This window comes from Cydia fagiglandana, chromosome 21 (assembly GCF_963556715.1).
Source record: "Cydia fagiglandana chromosome 21, ilCydFagi1.1, whole genome shotgun sequence".
Taxonomy (NCBI): Eukaryota; Metazoa; Arthropoda; class Insecta; order Lepidoptera; family Tortricidae; genus Cydia; species Cydia fagiglandana.
This window is the reverse complement of record NC_085952.1, coordinates 4,797,880-4,815,846: the sequence shown is the minus strand read 5'-3', so window position 1 is coordinate 4,815,846 and position 17,967 is coordinate 4,797,880. Positions and strand designations below refer to the sequence as shown.

Sequence of the window (17,967 nt, the reverse complement as noted above, 5' to 3'; positions counted from 1 at the left end):
TGTGATACCAGTTTAAATCATTTCCAGACTGTTATTACACCGAAACATCTCATCCTAGAGATACAGCTGACTCTAGAGGCACTTTAAATACATACTTTAATACTTAAAAGACTTACCGTTCTCTAAGTACTGGATCAAGTCCAACCGTAGGTTAATCCAGGATAAGCAGCTCTGGTTCATGCACCAATGCAGCAGCCAGATACACTCTCCTCTGCTGTCCTCCAGACAACTGCTTGATCAGTCTCCCAGCCGGCGGCAGATCTAGAAGATTACTCAGGAACACCTCATCCTAATGGAACAGCGCATTGTATAGGCACTTCAAATACCTCGTAACTTGTGCTTAAAAGTACTTACCGTTCTCTAAGTACTGGATCAAGTCCTACCGTAGGTTCATCCAGGATAAGCAGCTCAGGCTTATACACCAATGCAGCTGCCAGCGATACTCTCCTCTGCTGTCCTCCAGACAACTGCTTGATCAGTCTCCCAGCCGGCGGCAGGTCTAGAAGATTGCTCAGGAACACCTTATCCTAGAGCTACAGCTCACTTTAGAGGCACTTCAATACCTTGTAACTTGTTTTTAAAAGGACTTACCGTTCTCTAAGTACTGGATCAAGTCCAACCGTAGGTTCATCCAGGATAAGCAGCTCAGGCTCATGCACTAGCGCTGCAGCCAGCGACACCCTCCTCTGCTGTCCTCCAGACAACTGCTTGATCAGTCTCCCAGCCGGCGGCAGGTCTAGAAGGTTGCTCAAGAACTCGAATCGATCGCTAAGCTTCTTCATCTTCATGCCGTAGATCCGCCCGAAGTAGTAGATCGCGTCGCGCACCGTTAGCTCCCCGACTAGAGCTATGTCCTGAAATTAAATGTTGTGGTTAAGATTTAAGCTACGAAAATTGTAGAATAGAATAGAATACATTTATTTACGTCCCATCGTAGCTGGTTATAAAAAGAACATCATCATCATCATCACTACTGCATCATGCATTACTGGGCTGACAGAGAGAGATACAATTGTATTTTCAGAATTTCTTATGCTCAGGAAGGGCAAGGAACACAAAAAAATTATAATAAACAAAAACGAGTCTTAAAACTCTAATTACCGACACAGTTTCTTCAGTTTTGAGATGAGTTGCATAAATCAAATTACTATAAGACAGAAAGACACCTCCATTTTTCAGAAGCCCAAAAGTAAGAGTATTCAGAAGCCCAAAAATATCTGACCACGCACTCTGGCGCCTTGACAGGTGTGTTCAGATATTTGTGAGAACCTTGACCGCTCCGATATATCTAGGGCCCGTTTCTCAATAGCTTGTAACTTGTAATACAAGTGGAAGTCTCTTTCTAACAAAATCTCAAAAAGTGTTATCCACTTGTATTACATGTTACCAAAGACATGTAACTTCGTATAAGATGAATAAAGTCTAAGAAAAAAACATGCCTCGGAAATCAAGAAAATGTCATTCTCGCATAGATGGCGCACACACCTTTGGCCTATTCTCGGCTAGATGGCGTGACACCGTTTCATATTATTTAACAATTTTAACACATGGATATAAGTGAATGAACATGGGTCAAAATGATATCAAAATAATAAAATCATTTGTCCATTTTGATGTTACAAGCTTTTGAGAAACAGGCCCCTGATGGCGACTGTACGCTTGACTCTTGTAAAAACCAAACTACTTAAGTATTATCATGTAATATTGCTGTCTCTAATTCACCGGAATAGAATCGCTGTCTGTTGCATGTCGCATCTTCCTATTTCCTAACTACCTACTTACAAATCATGTCCGTCTATCGAAGCTTCAAATATTACGCAATTGTACACCTTATTATTATGTAATAAGGTGCAAAATTAAACTAGTTCTCTCTGTAAATACTTATATATGTAGAGATTACGTATAATATTAAAGGTCATCAGCTACAAATTGTTTTGAATTGTTTCCGTCGGAATTAATTAAAGAAAGTGTCTTCCCATACCTAAGTTTATCTATTGAGTTCAGAAATAGCTTATTAATGATCGCATTGATGAATGGCATAGTCATTAATTAAAGTTTTCTTTTTAAATCGTCAATAATAGAAAATATAACAATATGTATTTTATAAAGTTAAAAAAAAAACTAAACATTTTTTAGTCGACATAACGGCGTGGTTCCGTTAAATCGTCTGGTGTTGTGCTTGTGTCGGATTTGGCAATTTGCCCCTCCGAAACACCCTTCGGCCAGAAGTTGGCGCACTCGATGGTCCCCTGGCGGTCGCGGCACGCGCACCACAAATGAGTTGAAGTGTACGTACTGGCACGATCGATGCTGGAACCCCTCACTGTGTAGATGGTATTAGTTCTCACCTGTGGCATGTACCCAACCCTGGGTCCAGGCACGCCGCTCCTCTTCTCCCCAGGTCTGCCACCCAGAACCCACGCCTCGCCACTGTCCAGCTGTCTTCGAAGCTAAAACACCCTCAGCGTGTAGTCGGTCCTAGTTCTCACCTGTGGCATGTACCCAACCCTGGGTCCAGGTACGCCGCTCCCCTTCTCCCCAGGTCTTCCACCCAGGACCCACACCTCGCCACTGTCCAGCTGTCTTCGAAGCTAAAACACCCTCAGCGTGTAGTCGGTCCTAGTTCTCACCTGTGGCATGTACCCAACCCTGGGTCCAGGCACGCCGCTCCCCTTCTCCCCAGGTCTTCCACCCAGAACCCACACCTCGCCGCTGTCCAGCTGTCTTCTGCCAACGATGCAGGAGAGCAGTGTGGTCTTTCCGCATCCTGATGGACCAAGGAGGCCGTATCTGGAAAGAAAAGGTTTAGTTCAGTATTGTCATAGAATTATAAACAAATTAAAAGCCCATCAACGTGCTCATCCACTGCTAAATAATTGAAATTATTTTAATTTAACGATAGATATTTAAAAAATCGGCCAAGTGCGAGTCGGAATGGCGCACGAAGGGTCCCGTACCATTACGCAAAAAAAAATCACCTTTGTTGTATGGGAGCTTAACCCACTTAAGTAAATATTTATTTTATTTTATTTTGTTTTAGTCTTTGTTGTTGATGATCCTTCCGGCCGGTTTCGACCAAGGCGACCACTACGACTCCTAGTTAGTTCGGCGCTCGTGCGCCCGAATATGGCTGACGTAGCCGATCTTTGAGGTGAACCCCCGCGCACATTGAGGGCACGTGAGAACGCCAGCCACATAGTGGTAGTGAATGGAAGCAGGCAGGCAGGCACGAAGGGTTCCGTACCATAATGCAAAAAAAGGCAAAGAAAAAAACGGTCACCCATCCAAGTACTGACCCCGCCCGACGTTGCTTAACTTAGGTCAAAAATCACGTTTGTTGTATGGGAGCCCCATTTAAATCTTTATTTTATTCTGTTTTTAGTATTTGTTATACCGGCAACAGAAATACATCATCTGTGAAAATTTCAACTGTCTAGCTATCACGGTTCGTGAGATACAGCCTGAGTACAGACAGACAGACGGACAGACGGACGGACGGACGGACGGACGGACAGCGAAGTCTTAGTAATAGGGTCCCGTTTTACCCTTTGGGTACAGAACCCTAAAAACGAACTGTATAATGAACATAGTGTAGTGCGAAGCCGGGGCGGGTCACTAGTACATTCATCAATTCATAGGACTCAATTTGTCAACTGTCATTGATTGACTGTGTTCCGTTTACTGCGAATAGAAATAACGGTGCCTACACCAAACACGTGGTGCTAATAAGTTACTTCCTATCCTAACTGTACTTTTGTGTGCAAAAAACGGTGTGTACCTAAATAAAATATCGTCGTGATATTTATCTGGTTGTTGTGTCGGATTTTACGAATTTTGAGTACCAAAATTTTTTGGTCTCGTATTTTCAAGTTATCATGTCCTAAAAGATGTCCGCTCCTTAGCCTAGTGTGGGGCCACAGGATACCTATTGATATTTGGTAACAAGGTTCTTTTCAAATAAATATTATTGTTATTCTTAAAAATTTGAGCTCTTAAGAGAGCAGGAGGTATTCCAACTGAATCTATGAGGGTTTAAAAAGACGAAAGTCGAAACACTTCGAGAAAATGTAGGCAGTGCCCTGATTTTGGTTCACCCGCCACCAAGAGTTCTCACCCGCCATATTGTTTGTTACTTGCATTACATGATGCCTCGTTCCACGGTCATGTTAAAGTGACGCAGCACTGGCTTGTAGTCGGGTTTGTCCTCCCGCCCATAGTACTTGTACGCCCGGGACACGACCACCCCGAGCTTCCACCATATTGTTTGTCACTTACATGATGCCTCGCTCCACGGTCATGTTAAAGTGCCGCAGCACTGGCTTGTAGTCGGGTTTGTCCTCCCGCCCATAGTACTTGTACGCCCGGGACACGACCACCGCGAGCCCCCGCCATATTGTTTGTTACTTACATGATGCCTCGCTCCACGGTCATGTAAAGTGCCGCAGCACTGGCTTGTAGTCGGGTTTGTCCTCCCGCCCATAGTAATTGTACGCCCGGGACACGACCACCGCGAGCCCCCGCCATATTGTTTGTTACTTACATGATGCCTCGCTCCACGGTCATGTTAAAGTGCCGCAGCACTGGCTTGTAGTCGGGTTTGTCCTCCCGCCCATAGTACTTGTACGCCCGGGACACGACCACCGCGAGCCCCCGCCATATTGTTTGTTACTTACATGATGCCTCGCTCCACGATCATGTTAAAGTGCCGCAGCACTGGCTTGTAGTCGGGTTTGTCCTCCCGCCCATAGTACTTGTACGCCCGGGACACGACCACCGCGAGCCCCCGCCATATTGTTTGTTACTTACATGATGCCTCGCTCCACGGTCATGTTAAAGTGCTGCAGCACTGGCTTGTAGTCGGGTTTGTCCTCGCGCCCTTAGTACTTGTACGCCCGGGACACGACCACCGCGAGCTTCCACCATATTGTTTGTTACTTACATGATGCCTCGCTCCACGGTCATGTTAAAGTGCCGCAGCATTGGCTTGTAGTCGGGTTTGTCCTCCCGCCATAGTACTTGTACGCCCGGGACACGACCACCGCGAGCTCCCGCCATAATGTGTGTCACTTACATGATGCCTCGCTCCACGGTCATGTTAAAGTGCCGCAGCACTGGCTTGTAGTCGGGTTTGTCCTCCCTGCCATAGTACTTGTACGCCCGGGACACGACCACCGCGAGCTCCCGCCATAATGTGTGTCACTTACATGATGCCTCGCTCCACGGTCATGTTAAAGTGCCGCAGCACTGGCTTGTAGTCGGGTTTGTCCTCTCGCCCATAGTACTTGTACGCCCGGGACACGACCACCGCGAGCTCCCGCCCCGCCATTTTGTGTGCTTAGTGACGCATGTTTGGGATACCTGAGGACAATAACAAAAACGTGTTATGATAGAAAGAATGAAATATTTTAACAATAGGTACAATAATAGTATGTCAGATGTCACATTTCTTCTTCTTCGTGGTGGTGACCTCATGTCTGAGGGACGTGACTCCTATGGGTTATTCTTCCTACCACTGCTCTCCAGGCCTCTCGATCTTCGGCCATCTGCATCGTTGCCTGGAGCGTAATCTGGGTAATATTTTGTCACATTGTTTATCCGATTTTTGCCTATGACGTAAAGGTTAATAGAATATCCCTTTTTGCGGATAAGGGTTCTAGATTTTTTTTTATAGCTTTTAACTTTAGGCACAGAATAACTAATACTTCTTTAGGTATGTTGGTAGGCAGAGTGATGACGGCAGGGGGATCAAAATGTTAACGGATTGGTGGCCACTTTCGGATGAAAGAAGCGCCTGGAGTTCGTGAGCTCGTTGGGTAGACGACATTCGGAAGATCTCGGGGCATTTCTGGATGAGTCTCGCCAAGACCGGGATAAGTGGCGTACACAGAGAGGCCTACATGCTCAGCAGTGTGCGACAAGAGGCTAATTCTATTATTTTTAACATCGTTTGATGATGATGAATTTTGGGTATGTCCATAGGAGAGACGTGAAGCTAATTGCTATCTTATTTCATATGCGATTAGCGCGAGCATAGCATACCCGTAGAATTTGCACCGTTTGAAGAATCCGGTAAGAATATTACAGTTAGTAGATTAGGGCCCCCCCACATCTGGCGTCTTTCGAGCGTCGGCGTCTACAATTCTATGGCCGCTGCTCGACGCAACGTCGACGCAGCGTCGACGCAACTGCGCAGCGACGTCATTTTCCATAGCGCTGACCAGACGCCGACAGACGCCGACGCTCGAAAGACGCTAGATGTGGGGGGGCCCTTAGTCGTGATTGTCGTGAAGATTAAATAAATCGCCTGTGCCAGCGATGTAGCTTACGAATCTTACGATGCAAAGACAGAAATATTACAAAAATGCGCGTCACATGTGAAAATCTCACACAGAAACCATGTCATCATCTGTCATTTTTTAATCGCCATTTGCGACGCCTCACCGTCTGCTAACTGTTAATTTGTAATTAGTAGGTACTAAATTACTGCAACACGAATGACACTATACATTTGCATGGCCACCGTCATTACGTACGTCCGGTTGTATGACATCGTTTTTTTTTAACTACTTGTCACAGAAAATTGCGTTCTTATGAATAGTTATTCGCGGATCTTGAACTTGTAAAGAATCAAGATGAATAGAATGGCTTATACCTACTTAAAAATTTAATATTACAGACCAAAAACTATGTCCTACTAAAGTGAAGGCTGCTGAAATGTATGTTGTTGATTTTTTTTCAATGCTCTATGAAATATGCACATTTTTTTACCACATTTTCCTCTTGACAGTACTTCTTGACCTTTGTGGCGGTGTGCCGTAAATGGCAGCCATTCATTCAGGTTATGTCATACATCCAAATATCTCACTCTTGCGCCTATTGCAACAACTTTTCTGTTAAAAGTTTATCTAACTGCTCAATGACATCGCAATTTAAATACTTAAGCAATTGTTTCCGAAAAACTTACTACCTTATTCGAACTTCAAGATATTCACAAGAGATGACACGTTCTAGATCCATTCTAGATACGTTATAGTTTAGATATCAACTAGTTCTCTTTTGCAGCGCAATTCGGGCAACCAATGTCACTTTTACGTTAGATAGAGTAAGATATCTATTAGATGTGAATTAGATCTCTAAGTCATATCCTGTGGAAATCGTTCAAGAGTATCTCCAGAATCGCGCAAATGTCAAATTTGACAGGTTAGATCTTAAACATATCGTTATCGTATCTTGGTGATGTCTAAAAGATGTCTAATAGATGTCTATTTCATAATCCGAATCGGGCCCTTAATCTCTCTACGTGTACGTACTAGATATGCAACGGATAGTTGTTTGGTCGGATACCGGATATTCGGCCTGACCTTCGGCCGAATATCAGGCATCCGGCCGCCGAATATTCGGCCAGCGGAACTATACCTACATTTAGATTTTTCAGGTGCGCATTGTGCAGGTTTCACCTGTATCCTAGTAAACGTTCGCGCGGACTCATTTCTAGGTTCGAAATGAGTGCGCGTGCAAGTCAGTGGAATGATTAAATTGTTTTAAAATAATAAACAAGTACGATTATGACCGTGTCTGTTTCTTAAATCCAATTTGTTTACTTCGAAATCAAGCAATGTTACTATCCGGTATCCGGCCGGATAGTAGGTCACTATCCGGTATCCGTCCGGATAGTAAAATAATGGCCGGATGGGCCGGATACCGGATAGTAACCGGATAGCCGGTGCATCTCTAGTACCTACACAGAAGTCCCCAACGATGGTCGGACTAAATAGCGGAGGAACTAAAAATACCTGTCAGGCTATCAGCGACGCACTCCACCAAGCTGCAGAACGGGACCGATGGAGACAACTATGTAGTTGACGGAATCAAACGGAGTCACGATCCTCAGCAATGAGGGCCGATTGAAGAGACAATAAATGTGTTAGTTATCGCCACTTGCACCATCACACTAAACTAAGCAGGGTTAACCAGTTAAACCTGGAGTTACCATGGTTACCAGTACAATTTGACCTGGTTTAATGGTTTAACTGGCTAACCCCGGTTGCGGATGGTGCAAGTGGCGCTTAATGTATTTATTTTGTCGTGGTAGGTCAATAGACGTTCTAGCTAGTCGTTGTTTTCCATTGGTTTCGACAAGATGACAGACTAAAAAATGCCTCAAGGGCCTATTTTAGATTTAAGGTAGTTAGTAGTTATTAATTTCTTTTAGTAACATCACTGTCTAATATATATCTTGTTTGTAAATAAAAGCGCTTCAATTTAAATACTTAAAATTAGACTGTAGTGTTCTTTGCTGGTCTGAGACAAAATTGTTAATTAGTTCAATAATTTTAACTGTAACTGGTTACCGGTTCCCCGCGGTACAGGGGTAGCCTAGTGCGGAGACCCCTGACATATTCTGTTATGTGTTTTATTGATAATAACATTTATTCTTATACTACTCTATAAGATGCAGTTCTTACACAAAATGGACTTTGACCTACAGATACGTCTGTGTCGGCAGCAGCGGGCAACACTGACGCAACGCATTACGTGCGGATGGCCGGACACCGGGCCAACTGCACAATTATGTCATCGACCGGCCGAGGTCGCTGGTAACCTTGCTTGACCCAGTTGGATGCTGGAGAAATTGGACGGTCAAGGGAATGGGTCAAACATTTCAAATAATTGAAATAATGCCGAGCTAACATGCGCTCCAACGAACATGTGCATAAATGCGATTTACGCACCAACGAACTGGCCCAATTCGTAGTGCCCGTAAGAGCTGTTTCCCACCACGGATGGACGGACACCAGGCCAACTGCACAATTATGTCATCGACCGGCCGAGGTCGCTGGTAACCTTGCTTGACCCAGTTGGATGCTGGAGAAATTGGACGGTCAAGGGAATGGGTCAGGTTTGTAACATTTCAAATAATTTAACTGCCGAACGAACATGCGCACCAACGAACATGTGCACAGACGCGATGGCCGTAAGAGATATTTCCCACCACAGTTGGCCGGCCGTAACCTTGCTTGACCCAGTTGGATGCTGGAGAAATTGGACGGTCAAGGGAATGGGTCAGGTTTTGTTGTAGTGGGAATTGACGGAAAAGGTGTGGGGTATCATTGTAAGGTGAGTAGTAGTGGCGGGTGTTAAACATATCCTTTAAGTCTAACTCCAAATCTCAAACTATGCAAGTCGGTGAGAATCCTGTTCTATACGGCTACTGCTAGAGTTATAGACGATGTCCTTTGTTGAATAAGTAAGTTTAAGCGTGACGAGGTAACAACAGACAAAGTTACTTTCGCATTTATAATATTAGTCGGGATATTGCCCCGGGTGGCAAAATACCAGGCACAACACCTCGGTTCACCGGGGTCTCTCCAAGAAGTCGTCGGCATCGTCAAGGGTCTGCTAGGCTTCTTGGTAGAGTTGGGTTGGCAAGAATAGTGCCGCCAACCCATCACGCAAAATAGGCGCAATAATATGACGTCGAGTTGCGGAAACCACGCCCGCGAAAACCTATAACCTATTGCCCCGTTTCTCATTGAATGTATAACATTCACCTGCAATAATATCGTACACATTAAAGGGAGCGAAAATATAAAGGCTCGATATATGAATACAATTGTGTCAGACATTTTTGCGCATTTCGTTATGCAAGATATTATCGCAGGTGACTGTTCGCTCACAGAGTTATGCACTTTACCGTGCGCGTGCGCGTGTGCGTGCGCTAAAGTCTTGGAGCCGCACACGCACACGTCACGCAAGCGGTGTGCCATCTCTCATAAAGGTCTGTATACTACAACGCCGCACGCGCACGTGCACGTCACGCACACGCAGCCGGTGTGTACGGGCCTTTACTGGTGACATATGTATACTATGATTATCTATACAATAGTAGACGGTTTAAGAACTTGCATGCGATTTTCGACTTAAAACTTTTAGGGAAACAATAGAGACCTATTTTCGTTAAATACATTGTGGTATTTGGTCGATCGACTGAATTAATTGTAGGTACTTTGTCTGTAGTTAGCAATAATTTCAAATTTGAACATGACATAAATTTCAACATGTCTGCCGTGCACTTTGACATAAAAGTCGTCATGGGTGTCGTTTTATAGGTTTCAGGAAGAGCTGAATTCGTAAATGATGACAGTTTTGGAATCCGACATGTCTGCCGTGCCGTTTAGCTAGTTATAAAAACAAAAACTAAATACAAAAAAAAATGTTGGGCTCCAAATACAACAAACGTGATTATTTTTGCTGTTTTTTGCGTAATGGTACGAAACCGCACCATTACGCAAAAAACACGAGCACACACACACACACACACGCACGCACACACGAAGGTGCGCGAGTCCGACTCGCACTTGGCCGGTTTTTTAATTGTCGTGTGCGTGTGAAATTGTAAGTATAAATAGCATCATAGAATACAAAAGTCGCTTTTCGCTCTCGTCATACTATTATATTTATTCTGTGCTCTCGTCGTAATCCGGAGGCTCTCGGCCAAAACCAAGACGCAATTGGCCCCAATTATAATTATATGCGTATTTGCATTCATTCGCAACTGAATGGCATGTCGAAAGATGACCCTTTGTCATAATCTCGTGTTGAGTTACTGATGTACCTTGCCCATTAGTCAAATTGAACCTTATACGATTAAGAATAAGGTTGAGAATGAGTTAAGGGTGGGTACACTCGGGTACAAAAGCGGCAGCGTATATTGTAAGGTACGATATTAAATGAAGCAATAGGTGGCAGCATGACACACATGATGAAGACACCTGTGTCTTGACAGTTATAACGTAATAATATGACCAATCGAGCGTATGCATGATTAGGTGCTAATGCAAGTCAATGACCTTTATCAATACATAGATTTTTAACCATTACGTCGAAGATCTTTTTCAATGGAATTTATAGATGGAGTGAATAATTATTTTCCATCGTATTTTCGTGGAAACGTACGGACGTGTCTTACTATTTCAGTCAGTTTCGGTACCAAAAGTACTAACGTTGACTGAAGGAGCATGACAAATACGAACGCTTCCGAGAAAATTCGATGGAAAACAATTATATAGGCCTCCAAAGTCAATTACTTAAGCTAAAAAAACTTGGAACTATTTTACCAGGTTCTAATTCCATGATTTGAATAGCACACGGAGTGCAAGTATTGTTTTAAATGTCAATCTTCTATGAAATTATGACGTATAAATAACACTTGCACTGCGTATACTATCAAAATCGATGCAGACTTTTTTTGGTCTAACTAGTTCACTGTTGGTTGTCGTTAATCAGTCGGTAATTGAAATTGGTGCAATTGTATCTTAAAGAGAATTCCAAATATTCTATTCATTTACCAAAGCTTGCCAAAACCAATGCAAAGTGTCAAGGACTTTTGTCTTCGACTGTACATTCGGTTACATCAGCGGCGGATTGTCATCCGATGACGCTTGCATAACATTGATTACTTATAGGAAGACCTAATGAAAGACTATGCTCGGCTGCGTATGTAACATGCGGTGTCTATACTTCCCAGTCTGTGTACAAACAGAAGTCACTTATGTTCCTCTTCTTCCTCGCGCTATCCCGGCATTTTGTCACGGCTCACATAGGAGCCTGGGGTCCGCTTGACAACTAATCCCATGATTTGACGTAGGTACCTACCTACTAGTTTTTACGAAAGCGACTGCCATCTGACCTTCCAACCCAGAGGGGAAACTAGGCCTTATTGGGATTAATCCGGTTTCCTCACGATGTTTTCCTTCACCGAAAAGCGACTAGTAAATATCAAATGATATTTCGTACATAAGTTCCGAAAAACTCATTGGTACGAGCCGGGGTTTGAACCCGCGACCTCCGAATTGCAAGTCGCACGCCCTTACCGCTAGGCCACCAGCGCTTATGCTATTGAAAATATAAACATCAGAGAATTTTATGTGATCGAGCGGTGAAAAGAGCGTTTGAGGGAAAACCGATAGGACGCCGCCCGGTCGGCCGAGCTAAGTATCGATGAGTGGATGTGGTGGACGCTGATCTGCGCGAGCTCCGGGTTGAGAACTGGCGAGAAACGGCACAGGACCGGGATCAGTGGCGAGCAGTCGTGGTCACAAGACACACTTTGGGCCGCTGCGCCCGAGGAGTAAGTAAGAGAATTTTATGCAAAAAAGGCTGGGGCAATAAAGTTCGATTGATATTTACTCCTGGCATAATTCGAATTACGATTATCTATAAAGGATGACTCACGTTAGACCGGGCCTTGTCCGGGCCGGAGCTTCCGGGGCTTACTTTTCTATGACATTATAGGTAACGTGATGCTTTCCATAGAAAACGATGCGCTGGAAGCTCCGGCCCGGTCTAACGTGAGTCAACTTTAAATCCCATGATTCGTCATAATATGTCTCTGGGCCCGATTCAGATTTTGAAATAGACATCTATTAGATATCTTTTAGACATCACCAAGATACGATAACGATATGTTTAAGATCTAACCTGTCAAATTTGATATTTGCGCGATTCTGGATATACTCTTAGACGATTCCACAGGATATGACTTAGAGATCCAATTCACATCTCATAGATATCTTACTCTATCTAACGTAAAAGTGACATTGGTTGCCAGAATTGCGCTGCAAAAGAGAACTAGTTGATATCTAAACTATAACGTATCTAGAATGGGTCTAGTACGTGTCGTCTCTTGTGAATATCTTGAAGTTCGAATACGGCATTCTATGATTAGGCATGTTGAATAGAATCCAGTGTATCGTGACCAGTCTGATTATAAATGAACTCGTGTCTAACAATGTCTTCTTTAAATGCAAAGAATGTCCGCCAAGTCCATACCTAGCAACGTCCATAGTTGTATAACATGACTATGACAATTCGATCGCTCTCACTTCGTTAATACATATAATTATCTAGTAATTTGCATCATATCGATATGATAGTGGTTATTCTTGTACACTTTATTTTTATTTTATTATATAGTCTGTGAACTAATCAACAGCAGATTTTTTTACAATTAAACACTACGAGCGCATCGATTATGTCATAATTTATATTTCTTTGGATTTTGACATGTTTTTAAACTACATGTATTGTAGCGCCATCTGAGTTAAGTTTTGCGCGTATCCTCAGTCGATATTTATATAGTCGCACTACACTTTGTCGGTAGTATAAATTAATAACTAAACGAACAATTAACAGCATCTTGGAATTTCACTAAAAGAAATCAAAAGAATATTAACATATAAACCAATTAGGGAATTTTACAGATTATCTTAATTTCTGTGACTCAACTACGTATCCGTTTGGATAGAGCGTCAGTTTTGAGTTCGCTATTGACGTATTTGATTACTTTACAAATGTGGTGTTGACCGCAAATTACAAATGTAATTAAAACGACGTATATTATGATTAGTTAATGACTTTGAGCGGATAATGTAAATGTTTGCTCGGTCTGTTTGTTTTCTAGAAACACCTCGTTTTGAGGGAAAAGCTAATATTTTCTAAGGCTGACTGTCAAGAATAACAGGTAATGTATATATGTACAACATAATTCTCGTATAATGATTCAAGTAATTTGACTGGGTAAAAACCTTAAAAATGACCCCTGACGTTTTGAACTTTTGACGACATCACGTGTCGAAGGAGTCTTTGGTATCACGAATATAAAAAGTCCCATTTTGGTGAATAATAAAATTATAATCGGTGTGAAACACAGTATTTCCTCTAGTCTTAAAGTGCTTAGCTTACATACTTACATACATTATCGGATCGCATAAGTTTAATTAAACGTCGACGCTCTTATACACGCCTTTTTGTGGCGATCTTGCTACTATGGGACGTAGGTAGTCTAAATATCCTTATTGATAGATGTCAAAAAGTGACAAGTAACACTTTGCAAAAACTAAGTTTTACGAAAAAAAAATGTAATAATCCATTTTAAGTGACATGTCTACCAATAACATTTACTTTTTATGTACAAATACATTAAAAAAAAAAAAAAAAAACAGACAAAAACATTTTTATTTTGGCGTAATCAACACATATTACATTTTTTCCTCCTTTTGACCTCAGAAGTTCGTGGTTAAAATTAGTCGGTTTCCTCATGTTACCTGCAATATTATATATAGGTATGTTACACAACTAAGGCCGCAAAAATATCTGACATGGTCTTATTTGTAGAGGCGTGTCACATATTTTTACGCCCTGCCAAGAGTAACATACATATTATTGCAGGTGACTGTACCTATATTCGTATTTTGAAACAACCTGTGAAAACACACTAGATTACTGGAACTTGCTTACATTAATATTCATTTTCATTTAGTTATCAATATATAATAATCACATCGATATCTTGATAACCAAAAATATTCCTAGTTCACTACACAATGCACCAAACAAAGTGGTCATGTAACACGGGTAACACCTAACTCAATTCGGTGGACAATGACTCCAGTATTGTGACCATTCAAAAGGTCGTATGTCATAGTAAAGGTCGTATAGAGATACGACATTATCATGGCAACAGTTATGTTATGTATGTGTCTACAAGTGTGACTTGTGTCGGGTTTCTATGCTAATGCTTGATTGGCATTCTAGCCAGTGTTGCGCTTTCTTTGCGTTAATTATAATAACTAATTAAATAAATATTATAAAGACATTCTTCCACCGCGGTAAGCTCAAGAAGACTTGTAGAATAAACTAAACGTAAACTATTTGTGGGAACAAATATCTGTGCTCATCATACAAATAAATGCCCTTACCGGGATCCGGAATACGAACCCAGGAAGGATCAGCGTCTTCATAGGCAAGATCACTACCCACTTGGCCAGTTACACTAAAGCCGACCACTGACGACGACTGAGGACGATATTGGCCTGTCTGTTAGAACAAAAATTTGACAGTTCCGAACAACTGACCGGCCGATATCGTCCGGCGGACTGTTAGTCAGTGGTCGGCTTAAGGCCCACTTGCACCATCCCACTAACCCGGGGTTAAGCGGTTAAACCGTTAACCCAGTGTCAAATTGTACTGGTAACCATGGTAACTCCAGGTTTAAACGGCTTACCCCGGGTTAGTGGGATGGTGCAAGTGGCGCTAAGGGTTGAAAAACCTATAATAATATGAGTAATATGACACGGGAAATATACCACAAAATAACAAACATGAGGTACTAAGGTGGTGGTACTAGTGCTCGACATGCTAATTAATGCCCAATAGATTACACCATGCTGTCACCTCTATTGACAATGACTTAAGTTTAGAAATGACATGTGCTGGAACCGCGTCGAGCACCAGTACAACCATCTGGGCTGGTTTTAAGGCCGAGTCACACCGGCTTGCGTGTGCGTGACGTGCGCGTGTGCGTGCGCTAAAATGTTGGAGCCGCACACGCACACGTCACACAAGCGGTGTGCCGTCTCTCATAAGGATCTGTATACTACAACGCCGCACGTGCATGTGCACGTCACGCACACGCAGCCGGTGTGCACAGGCCATTCGTGTCACGCGGACCGTCCGTGGGGATCGCTCCGCACCGTCAAATTGTATGAGAAAGCTGTCCCGAACCGTCAGCTTTCGTTAGTAAAGCTGAACTTGATACATATTGGTCCGGTGCGGAGAGATCCGCACGGACGGTCCGCGTGACACTAAAACCAGCCCTTACATTCCTTAGGTCAAATGTGTTTGCTCTGGCTAAATAAGCTTTGCAATACTTATTTACTATAGAATATGTCATCAGCTACAACCAATAGAAAAACAGAATAAGCTAGATAACATAATTTGTATTTACTATTGCACTTCAACTCCGTAAACTACACAAGTAGGCAAATAACGTATTGCTTGCTAAAAGTCAAGTTCTAGGTAAACAGTTATTTTTTTTATTGTAGCATAGAATAATACAAATATTAAAAAGAGTGGTAACTCCACACATCAGTGTTCTTACCAAAACCACAGAATAAATAATAGTACAGGGTACAGAACCTTTTTTGTTTAGAATTTAATAGGGAACATTTCTTTCATTGACACTTTCTTCCTAACTCTAATACTTTTCTCAAAAAAAAAAAAAAACCGTAAACCGGGACATATTTCACACTAAAAAGGGGGGTTGCGTCAGGGGGAGGGGGAGGGACGCTAGTGTGCGTAAAGCACCATACCCAAAGGTATCATACTACATTCATAGAATGCTGGCTATAATTTGTTTTTCTTGCCCATACATTAGAACATAATTTAACCGAATTATAATGTGTGGAGTGGCCACTCTTTCTTTACTTACATATACAGGGTGTGGCTTGTAATAAGAGCAAAAAATTAAAATATACGCCCTTTAAGTAATGAGGAATTAAGTCCAAATAGTTTCAATTAATTAAAATGAAAAAATAATTTTCTGTTATTTTCTAACAAAATTAATCGTGCCCGCAATGTACTGCAGACGTTATGTGTCCAGTCGGAATACTTGACATTGACATTTACGATCGTTTTCAATAATATTGAAAATCCTATTAAATGTAATAATATCGCTTTTTAAACGTATGCAATTTTCAATTACTGTTCAGTACTTAATGTGGAAATCAACATTACTTAACAGTTTTCTTATCAAATAGGCCTAACGGACAAAAGGATGAAATGAGTAAAACCCTATAAAGCAACTTGAACTGTTTATTAAGCAGTTCCAACAAAAATTGTGCAATAAAATCACTGATAAATGATAATAATTATGCCAATCTAAATGGATAACCACTTCACGAGATAACTTGCACTTTTAAAATTTTGTAAGGATGATTCTTTTTCACGACAACGACTACGAACGATGGTACAACCTGTTCTCCGTTTGACTCCGCTCCGACACGACATCAACATGTGCAATACTGGGTGGAGGTGGAGGGCCTTCTCAAAAATAACGAAGAATTTCACTGCTAATTCATCTGGCTGTACAACTGCGATCACAACCAAAATTACAGTTGGTGCAACCACAACCCACATTCGTAACTCTGATTTGACAATAAAGCTCGGTTTTCATTTACTGTTGTTTCGTTAACATATGGTATGTTTCATATTTCACGTGCATAATTGATTAGTTTACTAAATTAATATTATTATTTGTAAAGTTTGCTTTATTTTGATAAATTAGCAACTTGACGTACATTGTCATGTATGTTGTAAGAGAGAATAGATTAAACAATCTAATACATGGTTTAGGTTACTGTGGAGGTTTATTACAATATTTATGATATTTTGAAAGGCGACGTACCCCGGCAGAAAACAGTTGTAGAGTTGGACCAAAAAAAGTCTGCAGCGGATTTGATAGCCCACGCCACGCAGTGCAAGTGTCATTTATACGTCATAATTTCATAGAAGTTTGACGTTTAAAATAACACTTGCACTGCGGGGGCTATTAAATCCGCTGCAGACTATTCTTGGTCTGTCTTTAAACAAACTGTTTTTACGTATTCTGTCTTTATTATGAATACTTTTTATTTAAACCAAAACATAATTAATATCAAAGTTACAATAAAATGTATCCTAAAATTAAAACAACCTACAAAACTAAGGCCTTAAAATAGAAAATACAAATTGAAATTAAAAACTAAACTGGATAGATAGGTACCGTCTTTATTACCTGGCAATAATAGAAAGGGACACACTGATCCTGTTGTCGCTAGAGTCAGACCAAGAATTGTCTGCAGCGGATTTGACTGAAGTGTCATTTAAAACGTCAAACTTCTATGAAATTATGACGTATAAATGACACTTGCACTGCGTGAGCTATTAAATCCGCTGCAGACTTTTTTTGGTCCGACTCTATCTTTACCGTCTCGTTGCCCTTTACTTTAAACAAACTCTTTTGCATAACTCTTGTAAACTCGCTCACGCTTATGGCGGCTGTACACTCTCGGCAAGACACCCCGAGACAGGCCGAGAGCGAGTGTGTACAGTCAGTTCTCGTCTTGTCTCGGTCTTCCTTGTCTCGTC

At 41.9% G+C, this 17,967-nt stretch overlaps 1 protein-coding gene across 6 annotated transcripts in view; it reads right to left on the bottom strand.

Moving 5' to 3' along the window:
• The window catches only part of LOC134675157 (ABC transporter G family member 20-like), an 84,028-nt gene that overhangs the window by 26,920 nt on the left and 39,141 nt on the right, over positions 1-17,967 (bottom strand). Inside the window, exons 1-4 of one of the 6 annotated variants that reach the window (XM_063533336.1) lie at positions 4,276-4,408; positions 2,706-2,790; positions 2,490-2,564; positions 592-854 (exon numbers count right to left, since the gene is read on the bottom strand). In XM_063533336.1, coding sequence (XP_063389406.1) covers positions 592-854; positions 2,490-2,564; positions 2,706-2,790; positions 4,276-4,298 — 446 coding nt within the window. In that variant the 5' untranslated portion in view covers positions 4,299-4,408. Of the gene's footprint in view, positions 1-354; positions 514-591; positions 855-2,348; positions 2,445-2,489; positions 2,565-2,630; positions 2,791-4,142; positions 4,252-4,275; positions 4,409-5,071; positions 5,359-17,967 lie in introns of those variants that run through there. The other 5 variants (XM_063533334.1, XM_063533333.1, XM_063533335.1 and 2 more) reach the window with 5 other exon arrangements.